We start from the raw sequence: 11,964 nt of genomic DNA on the forward strand, positions 1-11,964 counted from the left end.
AACCACTTCTTTGAAACTGATTCACTGCCCTTCTCAGAAAGAGACTAAGTTGTGTACACTGTGTGTGTGTTTTTTCCTCTCGTTTTAACAACCTGACGTCTGTGCTTGCTAAATGAAGCATAGGAGAAGTGTGTATGAGTGTGTGTTTCACAAAGGTATGGGCCTGTTAGACTGTAAAACCAAAGGCCTATTGAGAGCTGTATTAGAGCAGCGCAGGACAGCCATCAGAGAGCTAAAGAACCAGACTTCAATGTCAGTTGGTGGATGAACGGTCAGATTTGGGTCCATTTGAATCTCAGTAACATAAATAACAGAAATGATTAAAGGTGTACGACACACGTGGGGGGGGTGGGTTAGGAATGTGTGTGTGTGTGTGCGCGCGTGTATTTTGGGACCGGGATAGAGACGGAAAACGACACCGTTACGCCACCCCTCACGGACTTCGTGTCTGTAAATGAAACCCAATCGGCCTGGAGCGCACATTCACGGACTGTACGACGTATCTCCCACAAAATTCATTTAGGATTCATTTGAAACGCTAAAAAAAAAAAACCAAAATACAAAAAAACAATGATCTTGAGATATTTCACGTGTCAGTTTATAACGTAAAAAAAAAAAATCTGTTAATCCAGTATTAACATCCACTGTCCATTTGGTTTATGATCTGAGAATTATGTGGTCCTGACACACTCAAATCATGTGATGGGAATAAAATAAGACCAAAATGTTCTGGCTCCAAATCTACAGTAGCAGAGACTCTGTTACACAGCATCTGTTTCACAAGCTGTCTGGCAAAAGCAGTTGACCCTGTGCAAATGCATTTAACACAATTTCCCCCCCCCCCGTCCATAGTAAATATCTACATCTTCAACATAAAAGTCAGTTTGTTACAATGAAAAAAAAACAATAGACAACAAGACAAATAACTCACTATATCAAAGCCAGGAGACGGTTTGATCTTTAGAATGAACACAGGAGGTGGCACTGAAAACTGGACAAATCATTTCTGTGTTATAGCCACGGACATTTTTGGTTGCCCATTAAAAGTAGTCGACTCCTTACATGCAGCGCAGTGCTAAAAATAAAACGAGGAAAGGTCTACAGGAGAGTCTGAACACACACACACACACACACACACATGCGTGCGCACACGCAGACACACAGAAACACACGCTAAACGCACGCCTTTTAACTCATCGGCTGGCTGTTATAACCCATCAGGCAGGTTCTATTTAAAGCTTCCCTTCACTGTGATGCCAACCAATGATATGTCCAGTCACAAGGACTGGATCCAAAATGGATGCCAGTTGCAGAGCTGCCACTATTAAACAAGGTAGACCAACTGTCACTGTTACGCGTAAGGTGATATACGATATCTATGGCACAGAGACAAAAACCTTGTAACGCCAAGTTGTGCTGACACCAGTGTGCAACCAGTGTCCCAGAACTCCATGCTCCGTATTTATCAACCACTCTCAAAAAAAGAAAAAAAAAAAGATTTTATAGCATCTCTCTGGCCACTATCATCCCTGTTAGATCAATTTCAGGGAGGGGCAGAAGGACAAATGTTAAACTTGCATTTTACAGCCTTTCCTCCATTATTTAAACGATTCATATTCCCCAGGGAGAGATTCATGACTGATTCTAAAGAGTCACATCCTGGGTAATACTTACAAGTCTTTCCTACTGGGAAAAATACACACAATGTATGTGTGTGTGCGCGCGAGTGTTTATTTGACTCAAAACTTTCCCAGCATTCTCTGAAGCACAGAGCCATCAGGAGGCTCATAAAGCAAATCCTAAAAGGACAAACACAAAACAAACTCAAACAGCGACATGTTTTGGCACATTTTAGAGAGCAGTGTCTCACTGGTGTATAAAAAAAAAAAAAAAACCCCAGCCAGGCTGACTTACAGACATCTGTCTCCGTCAATAGACGTTTTAAGTCTTGCTCTGTTACAGGAGTGAGAGTTTGGCTGTTCACGATGAAGTGCTGGGCTCTGTTCACGTGTTGTCACGGGCTGGAAAAACCTGTTCATATTGGGCAGTCTGTGCTTCAACCTCAAAGAGTAACGAGGAACGACAGAAATGCAAAGGACCAAAACATTACACTGAAGCTGTGTCACGGTCACAGCGTCTCTCTCTCACAGTCACACACACACACACACACACACACACCCACACACAAACACACACACCCACCCCCACACAAACACACACACACACCCACACACAAACACACACGGGTGTCTACACTGGTGACTCAGCACAGCACACCGGAAAAGAAAACAGAAGGAGCTCAGTTACACAGTCGCGGCACAAAGCACTTATTTATACAGTGTACAGTATAGAACGGACACGCACACACACGAACACACACACCTCTTCTCAATAACAGACCTTCTTTGATTATAAAGTGTTGTATAGTGTGTGTGGTGCAGCTGGTGTTCTGCAGTATTCCTGTGGCATGGCTGAAACAGTATTACAACTTACTACAGTGTCACTGCGTGAGTATTAGACAAATAGCAAATGCTTCCATACAGACCAAACTGAGAGAACCAAATGGAGCAAAAGACACAAGGAGGGTTAAATAAAAAAAAAAAGACAGTAGGGGGAAAAAAGAGAATGGAGAGAAAGGAGAGAGAATAATAGAAATAGAAATAACAGAAACAATATTTGTGCTTGATAATGTGCAGAAATAAACTGCACTATGATTCCGGTGAGCCCTGTGTGAGTGAATGGATGTGATTTTTTGGAGTACGTGTGCTTGAACATGAGTTTACGACATTCCTGTAAGCAGTCGATTAAACTCCACTCTACAACGACCGTGATGCGCGAGAGTGCGTGTGAGCGATAAGCGCTGTCAGTTTTGCTGCCCCCCGATGACGTGCGGGTTGAACTGCACTATAATTATCGTGATGTCGTCCCTGTACATTCTGGCGAGTTCCTCGGGCAGACTCAACATCTTCGACAGTCTCTCGTGATCCACCGTGCCAAACTCGTTGTTTCCCACCGCGTGGCGGATCAAGTGCGTCGCCGCGTTCTGGTCCTCGAATGTGGACGAGATACGCGCCTTCCTCTCCAAAAGCAGCCCGTGCATTTGCCCCAAGGTAACCCTGTAGCCGCCGACTGTGATTGGCTGCTGCTGGTGTACGCCTGTCAGGTATTCGCCGACGATGCGTACCACCTCCTGTCTGTGCAGCGTCTCCCACAGGCCGTCTGAGCCCAGCACCAAGAACCGATCCTGTGGGCGGAGCCTGTGGTAGGTGACCTCGGGTTCGGCCGTCAGGTAGGGCGGGGTGTGGTAATTGGGTGGGATGAACTTGGTGTGTTCGTTCTGGTGCAGCTGGTCCGGCCCAGATTCCAGCACCCGCCTTTGCAGCTCGATGCTCCATTTGAACTTGACGTCGCCGAAGGCGCGGAACGGCATGAGCAGTCCCAGCAGTCGATCCTGCTTCACCACCGTTTTGGCCTCGTTCGGCGGGTGCTCGGACCGCACCCGCCTGACCTCGTCCTCGTTCTGCGCGTTGTGGTCGTTGGAGAGCGTCAACGCCGAGAACGAGCCGTCGGGCTCCTGCACCCCTAGGACCGCCCTTCCGTCGCCCGTGTTGGCGATGTGAAGGTCGTTGCCGTCGACGTGGGCGACGCAGGCGGTGGCACCTGAAAAGGCAACTCTCAGTACCCAGTAGTGGAGGAAGGCGTTGGGGTCGCCAACCTGCGCCTCCAGGGAAATGTCATTGTCCAGCCGTTTGAACGCGTTGATGAGTGCCTCCCTGACGTCGGGCGTCTCCCCGGGGTTGCTCAGGTCCAGGAGCTCCTGCCAGTAGGTGCGCAGGCTGGAGAAATAGAGGCGCGAAGCCTCCTTGCTGAAGTAGTCGTTGGGATGCTTGTGCCACTGCAGGATGGGGTGCAGGGGACGTCCGCTCTCCACTGCGTTCTCCAGTTCCACCAGGGTCTCGTGAGGGAGCATCGCCACGGCGATGTAGTAAAAGAGGCGCTCGCTGAGGGCCTGGGCGCACGCACAACCGGCGTGCCCGTCGAAAACGCCCAGTAGCATCCCCCTCGTCTGGAGGCAGGTCGCCGCGCTGCGTCGGTCCTCGATTGGAGCGTTGGCTGGCAGCTGATTGCTGTCAAAGCCCAAGACGGTGCTGAGGTTCTTACCATCAAACTCAGGCACTTTGAAGCTGTACTCGTTGGCTTTCAGGATGCTGTTGACCTGAGGTGGGCTTAGGTGGTAGCTGTGTTGAACGGCCGAGGTCCTGAAACCGCGCGTCGGGTACCATCTTCGTTCTATGTTAGGGCTCCGCTGGTTCAGACAGGCACCTGGCTGAAACGACTGGCAGCAAGGCAGATGGGTTTGGCACGAGAAAGAAGAAGTCCAGATACGACTGAAGTCCCTGCCATGCAGTGCCCTGAACAGCTGAGAGGTTGTAGCCATGGCAACACGCCCAAAGGAGCCTCTCACGCAGGACCTGAAAGAGAGCACACACGCAAACCTAAATAAATGGCTCACACAACCAAACTGCAAACCAAAAACACACACCAACAGTTCAACAAATAGTTCAAGGTCAGATGGCTAATAAGAAATATCCCACATACTAGTGACAGATATCAGTGGCATCTTTAAGAAAGACAACTACCGGGACAACTGCTTAATTACACATGCTACTTTAAAGCGCTAAAATCAAAAAGGAGGCGACATACCAGTACAACGGTGTTTCGCCTTTGCAAGCTACCAGTTCTTACTTTCTAAAACACACATCGGTGTCGTCGCAGCATGGCACGGAAAGCCCTACGAGTGTATGCGGGCAGGCGGGCTGGCTATTTTAGGCTCGCTTCACAAGACGGCTGACATTTCGCAACGGCCTATTGGAACGGATGGACCGTCTCAACGACCTGAAATTACGGAACATCTCAGATGCCCTTTCCTATGCTGCACCAATATGTGGATGAATTATTAAGTGTTGCCATTGGATTCGTGACAGACATGCGTGTATGCAGAATTAACCCAGAAGTTCAAGATTACTGCATATGGCTGAAAGGCGAGATGCTACTAATTCACCCGTAACATATTTTAAGGATGAGTCAAGCTGTAAGTTTGCATCCGCATGTCGTTCAGATGCAATTAGATAAAAGATAATGAAACTACATTCAGCTCACGACTAAAACACGGAGGCTAACAAAATAACAGTTGCAATACTATGTGCTTTAGTCAAACACTTGCCTTTTAGGCAAGGAAGCCGAATACGATCGAATACAAGTGTAACGAAACTGCACAAGAACTCAATCGAAGAGCAGCTTTAGGGGTTTGTTTGAAACGCTCCCACCCTCCGCACTGCAGCAGTTACAAAACTGTTACACAGTTTACCAACTGTGCTGGAATACAGAATCAGACCCATAAACACAACTCTCGATAAAATACACAGATGAACCGTCAGCATAGAGCTGTTATGGTTACACCCATTCAATATCGTTTCTGGCTGACAGCTAAAAACTGGTGTATTTCCAATCTGTGTGGCTAGCTACGCAACCACTGACTACACCATGCTTGGTTAAAAATACAACCCAACCTGTCGTCATCAAGAGCAAATGTAGTTCAACTAACGTTAATGAAATTGAGTTTTAACATATCACGTATGGCTTTTAAAATTCACCAACACTCACCTCACTCGCTCAGAAGGTCGTGTAGTTTGTCGCCAGTGTTTCTGTACATTACAAACACACACCCCACCCGCATCCCGCTAACCCTCACGGTCCCAACACATACCTAGCCAGCTGATTGGCTCATTTACGTGGCGCCTGCGTCAGCAGATGCGCCGTTAACATGTTCTGTGCCGGTGCAAATGTCGTAAGTAGACTTTGGGTAGCATCCTGTATCAAATTTATGAATCAATCTGACATTAATGTAATGTCGAATCGTTCGGATAACGGGTTTTACTATCAACTTGTAAAGTGATGGGTTGATGGGTAATTCTAACTGAAGCGCAGCAGTTAAGGTCCATGGCTTATCTTAAGTTTTATTGAGCCATTTAGTAAGCGGAGTTTGAGAGAGCGGCAATACTATCTCTCCTTCTCTCTCTTTCTCTCTCTCTCTCTCTCTCTCTCTCTCTCTCTCTCTCTCTCTCACACACACACACACACACACGCACAAGTACTCTCTGTCTCTGTTTAGGTGTGTGTCTGTCGCTGTACTAAGTAGCCTATATGTGTCTAAGAAACAGAGATTGAAGTGGATGTAAAGCTGGTGAGTCTTGACAGTTTTTTAAAGCTGTAATATTGACATTTGTGACGTGATAAAGTAAAAAAAAAGAAAAGAAAAAAAAGAAAAGAAACTGAATGAGAAAGAGACCAATCTGGCCTTTGATTCAATAAATTCTACTTCTAAATCTTCTGATAATTATATGACACTATCCGTCAAGTGTGTGGTTGTTAAATAAGTCACATATGGAGGGTCAATCAAATAAAAGTGACAGCTGGTTTAGGTATCAGCCCTGGCTGGTTTGTATATGTTTGTTTAGTGTGACCACACTAGTTCTTTTACAGAGCCCAACTGTGACAAAGTCATACATTTTATGATGAATATGACAAGCAACTAAAGTGTAGTATTATGGATAGTAACCGGAAGGTTCTGTGCTAGAAGCAGAAGCATGGTGGTTATTGCCCTTCTCAAGGTTTCTCCAGCTGCTCTAGGTAAGTGCAGCTGGTAAGTGAGTAAATAAAGGGTGTGGTTCTTTCATTGTGTGCACACAATGTGAGTCCTTTATAATGGATGAGTGACAACAAGCATCACAGGTAAGGCTCCATAGCTCAGTGGTTAGAGCACTGGTCTTGTAAACCAGGGGTCGCGAGTTCGATCCTCGCTGGGGCCTTATCAGGTGTTGATTTTGGGATGATGAACTTTGGTCACACATCTAGTGAAGTGGTATGACCGCATGTCAAGCCAGGCCTTGTGTCCAGGAAAGAGTGCAATAATAGAGAAAGTTTGTTGTCCCTTGACATTAGTCCTCAGTAGTTGAAAGGCTATTTCTGAGGGAGGATCTTGAGTTAAACAAAAGGGAATTTTCACATTTTTCTAGTCACTCTTTGGAGTTTCTGGCTACCTCACTACTTCTGTTAGCTGGTAAGTGAATAAGAAGTCCAAACGACTACAACTGGTTTGAGTACTGAAATTCTCACAGGAGCTCCTGAATATGTTGCGTTCAGGAGGGAATAATGTTCACATAGTTATTTTAGGTAAATGAGAATGGCAGGCTGAGAGATTAGTGTTTTCTTTTGTTTATTCGTTAAAAGGGGATTTTCAAAATATCAAATCAATCACATTTATGCTGAATGTAGGCCACATCCATTTCCCCCAGAGAGTATTAAGAGTATTTTAAATGATGAGTTCCTGTTTTTGGTTTACTTTCACTGTTTGTCTCTATAATCACGCTGCGGATGAACTACATGAAGGTCGGATGTGAAATACGAATGTCAAACCGGAAACACAGTCAACAGAAAAAACTCATTAAAGTGACAAAAATGAAATTCATTTAATACTGATACATTTCCTAGTGAATGTTACAGCAATTTGTTACACAGAATTTGATATATATGTTATGTATTATTGGTTGTATTATTGAGGAAGTACCCATATGTCAAAACTTTCCTTGTTAGGGTGTGTGAATACAAGTAACACAGTTGACCAATAAGGACTTTTTCTTAAGAACACCCATAGTATTTTACTATATATTTGAGTCCTTTAATGTCCATCACAGACAGTGTTACTGATGGAAGGGCAGTTATTTGATAGTGTGAGTGTGTCAGTATCAGTTTAGGTGTGTGTGTTGGTTTGTCTGGTTTTATTAAATGTAAATGACAGAATTTCCCAGAGATGTTGACTGTGACATCGGAGCCATGGTTATTTGTGTCATCGGCTTTACAGTAAAGACAGGAACCAATGTTGTATTCATGACAATATAACCTGTTAGACCTTTGAGGTGTGGTGCTCATTGTGTTTGAATTGGATGACATCTTTATATTGAATGAGTGACACACCTGACATCAGGTAAGGCTCCATAGCTCAGTGGTTAGAGCACTGGTCTTGTAAACCAGGGGTCGCGAGTTCAATCCTCGCTGGGGCCTTGACACTTTGTAATTTTGGGGAGGCTCAAACCGGCCCTCCTAAAATCAATGGCCATTATCCTGCGTGTAAAAGATAGTCCTAAAAACCAGCTCAACTGCAGCAGGGGAACACATTTCACAAAAACTGGACGTAAAAGTCTCCGGAAATTATCGTGAAAGCGATGATACTTTAATGTAAGGCACGGCTTCTTTTAAACCTGTCAAACAAGGGAAATGTTCTGTTTGTGTTTTTACAATGAGTTGGATGAAACGCATATCAACAATGTATGCCAGAAACAAGTATAAAACAACAACAACAACATCAGAGAATTACAAGCTTTATAATATGTGCTTATCAGACTGTCTGTATTTTAACTGCACGCTGCCAAATATTCACGGATATTCTGTAGATCTTGAAGACGTGATAATTCTATAGAACAACAGGTGGCAGCATTGAGCGAAAGGCTGAGAATGCCAGCGTCATTAAACGAGGATGTCTTGGTTCAGGACTTTTTTTTTTTTTTTTTTTTTTTACTGTGAGATATGAAGATCAAGTTTGTTCTGTTTTTACCCATGACATGTGAATCAGAACAAACTCCTCCCATACTGTAACACTCATAACATAAATCTAAAACACTTTGAGAGAAATTCTGTATTTTACAACGTGCCAGGTAGTGTGCCTGTAAAAGTCAAAAATCCTTTCATTAACTATGCTTGGGAGTTGTAAGAGATCTAGATCTAGTCAGACTGAGGACATAGCCTGCTTCAGAACGCACACAGTATCAAAAAAGCTGCATGAGACTCTGCTGTCTGTATCGTGAGGACAGCAATAACCAATTAGAATGCTCCTTTGCCCAAACTCCACCCTTTTAACAACTCACCTGAAAGAGGGAAGTAAAACGTAAGTCATTCTAACATCTCCACAGTCAGACCAAATTTCGGATCTCGTTTTTCTTCAATAAATTAAAATAAAATTCGATAACAACGCAGTTGTGTTGTTCACAGAAATCGGCAGACAATGAATTCCAGGAGGATTGACTAAGTTAACATTTACCAGACTGGAGTATAGACAGAAGGCAGAGATTCCTGTAATTGCAGTTCAGCAAGGAAAGTACAGTCAGTGAAACATAAGTCGTTATAAGAGATCAAGTGTTATTGTGAGAAAATGGCTTCAGAATCAGCACTGTCGGAAGATGACTTCTGCTGTCCTGTGTGCTGTGACATCTTCAGGGATCCTGTTGTCCTGTCATGTAGCCACAGTGTGTGTAAAGTCTGTCTGCAGAAGTTCTGGAATAAAAAGGATTCCAAGGAGTGTCCAGTTTGCCGTAGAAAATCTTCAAAAGGTCAGCCTCCTAATAACCTGGCTCTAAAGAACCTGTGTGAGACTTTCTTACAGGAGAGAAGTCAGAGATCTTCATCAGGGTGTGAGGAGTTCTGCAGTCTGCACAGTGAGAAACTCAAACTCTTCTGTCTGGAGGATAAACAGCCGGTGTGTTTGGTGTGTCGAGATTCAGAAAAACACAAACAACACAAATTCTATCCGATAGATGAAGCTGCACAGAAATATAGGGTAAGGTATATATGAGCTATAGGGTAATATAGGGTAATATTCTCTGATCATTCACTTGTCTTAAATTAAACTGATATAGTCATCAGCAAAACTCTCAGGTTTTCCTGCCTCTACCTGTTGGTGCTGTTGTAGAGACTCCTGCCAGTTTATAACTTGGATATTAAATTATACAAAGTGCATATATTAGACATTGGCAATTAGACGTTGACAATTAGACACTGACAATGATTTTAAAAGCTCTTTTAAAAACAACTAGTACTATTTAGAAGTATTAACATTTGCCTTATTGAGTTAGATGACTTCACTGTTTGTTAATTGATCGTGTAAAACAGGTCCGTCATGTTTATGGAATAGAGTTCTGCATACCGTGTGTGAAAAATACCTACATACCTGAAAACAAAGGCAACTGTTCAGTTAAGTCTTGTTTTTCTATGCAGGAGGAAACAAAAACTGCACTGAAACCCTTACAGGAAAAACTCAAGATCTTTGAAAACATCAAATTAACCTGTGATAAAACAGCAGAACACATCAAGGTCTGAGTAACAAGTGATGAAAAAATTGATGGATATTTGAAATTTTCACAATTTGACATAAAATAAAAGACAGGCAAGAAGTAAGAACTTTTGAAAGCACGAATTCTGCTTTTAATGTCTTGATTGCAGAACCAGGCCCAGAACACAGAGAAACAGATTAGGGAAGAATTTGAGAAACTTCATCAGTTTCTACGAGATGAAGAGACAGCCAGGATAGCTGCACTGAGAGAGGAAGAGGAACAGAAGAGTCAGATGATGAAGGAGAAGATTGAAGAGATGAGTAGAGAGATATCATCTCTCTCAGACAAGATTAGAGTCATAGAGGTGGCATTAGGTACCAAAGACATCTCGTTCCTGAAGGTACGAGTATTATTTTTATATCACTTTTTCTCATGATAAGAGACAAACATATATACCCCATTGGTTAACTTTTACGATTGGGTTTCCTTTGACAGGGCTTACAAACCACACTGAAAAGGTAAGTTCTGTCTCTCTGTTCTCTGTAGTTTTGAACTAAAACCCGGAGTAGCACTGACTCTTGATTGTTATTCCAGAGCTCAGTGCACACTGCAGAATCCAGAGGTGATTTCAGGAGCACTGATCAATGTGGCAAAGCACCTGGGCAACCTGAAGTTCAGAGTTTGGGAGAAGATGCAGAAGAATGTTCAGTACAGTGAGTGTCTCCTGACAGAGAAGAATAACGAAAGTTGGTCATCGTGACATAATCGAGACAAAGATAGAGAGAGAGAGTGACAGAAAAAATGTACTGGTGTTGCTTTTGAGTTCTGTTATCGAGAAAATTAGGGAGCATTTTTGTTTCTTTTTGGAAGTGATGTACAGAACGCAGCATCAGTCAAACTTGAAAATTTAATTTCTAGAATAGTATCTCTGTTCATACCTGTATAATACATGCTTATATGAATATATATAATCATATGACATTATGTTTTTACTCCTTTAGCTCCTGTGATTCTGGATCCCAACACTGCTGAACCATGGCTCATCCTGTCTGAGGATTTGACCAGTGTGAGATACAGTGATGAATATCATGAGATTCCTGATAATCCAGAGAGATTTAATAAATATACATGTGTGCTGGGCTCTGAGGGCTTTAATTCAGGGACACACTGCTGGGATGTTGATGTTGGGGAGAGTACAAACTGGATTCTAGGTGTGACCACAGAGTCAAACCAGAGGAAGGGTGATTCGTTCTTTAACAGGGGTGTCTGGCGTGTCCGGAATGTAAATGGGAGATACTGGTCACAGGCATCGGTGGGTTCATCTACTCCACTGACAGTGAACAATAAACTCCAGAGGATCAGAGTGGAACTGGACTGGAACAGAGGAAAACTCTCATTTTCTGATCCCCTATATAACACACACCTACACACCTTCACACACACTTTTACTGAGAGAATGTTTCCATTCTTCTATAGTCACTGTAAACTCTCTCCTCTGAGGATCTTACCAGTGAAGCATTGTGTATCAGTGAAACAGCTCAGTTAGATCTGACACAGTTAGATCTGACTCAGTTAGATCTGTTTAAAGTGAAATGTTTCTACTGTTATTGTTTCTGTCAATAATGTCTTGTCTGATCAGAAAGTTGATTTTCTTAAAGCTGGTAAGAAACAAATGTCTGGAAAAGGAATGGTTAAGAGTTGATTTTGTTCTTTATTTCACTTGGAGAGGTTTTGTTCTCTTCTTATTTTGTCTCCGGTAAAAGTGAAATGTTACTTATTCTATTGTCTCTCTCATTAATGT

The 11,964-nt window shown here is 43.2% G+C and overlaps 2 protein-coding genes and 2 non-coding genes across 4 annotated transcripts; 3 read left to right on the forward strand and 1 right to left on the reverse strand.

Moving 5' to 3' along the window:
- Nucleotides 1-2,863: 2,863 nt before the first annotated feature.
- pdp1 (pyruvate dehydrogenase phosphatase catalytic subunit 1) lies at nucleotides 2,864-5,687 on the reverse strand. The gene is made up of 2 exons (XM_030783429.1): nucleotides 5,665-5,687; nucleotides 2,864-4,472 (listed from the first exon to the last, which is right to left on the reverse strand). Exon 2 carries the CDS (start codon nucleotides 4,436-4,438, stop codon nucleotides 2,864-2,866), a length of 1,575 nt encoding a protein of 524 aa, XP_030639289.1. The 5' UTR covers nucleotides 4,439-4,472; nucleotides 5,665-5,687.
- Nucleotides 5,688-6,796: 1,109 nt separating this feature from the next.
- On the forward strand, nucleotides 6,797-6,869 carry trnat-ugu (transfer RNA threonine (anticodon UGU)). The gene has a single exon. It is a non-coding gene; the product is annotated as a tRNA-Thr (tRNA).
- A 1,179-nt stretch (nucleotides 6,870-8,048) lies between these two features.
- Nucleotides 8,049-8,121, forward strand: trnat-ugu (transfer RNA threonine (anticodon UGU)). The gene has a single exon. It is a non-coding gene; the product is annotated as a tRNA-Thr (tRNA).
- A 1,144-nt stretch (nucleotides 8,122-9,265) lies between these two features.
- LOC115820009 (tripartite motif-containing protein 35-like) lies at nucleotides 9,266-11,709 on the forward strand. Its single transcript, XM_030783446.1, has 6 exons — nucleotides 9,266-9,670; nucleotides 10,108-10,203; nucleotides 10,333-10,563; nucleotides 10,659-10,681; nucleotides 10,758-10,876; nucleotides 11,165-11,709. The coding sequence occupies exons 1-6, from the start codon at nucleotides 9,266-9,268 to the stop codon at nucleotides 11,707-11,709; spliced, it is 1,419 nt and encodes a 472-aa protein (XP_030639306.1).
- Nucleotides 11,710-11,964: the final 255 nt, after the last annotated feature.

This window comes from Chanos chanos, chromosome 9, assembly GCF_902362185.1.
Source record: "Chanos chanos chromosome 9, fChaCha1.1, whole genome shotgun sequence".
Classification (NCBI taxonomy): Eukaryota; Metazoa; Chordata; class Actinopteri; order Gonorynchiformes; family Chanidae; genus Chanos; species Chanos chanos.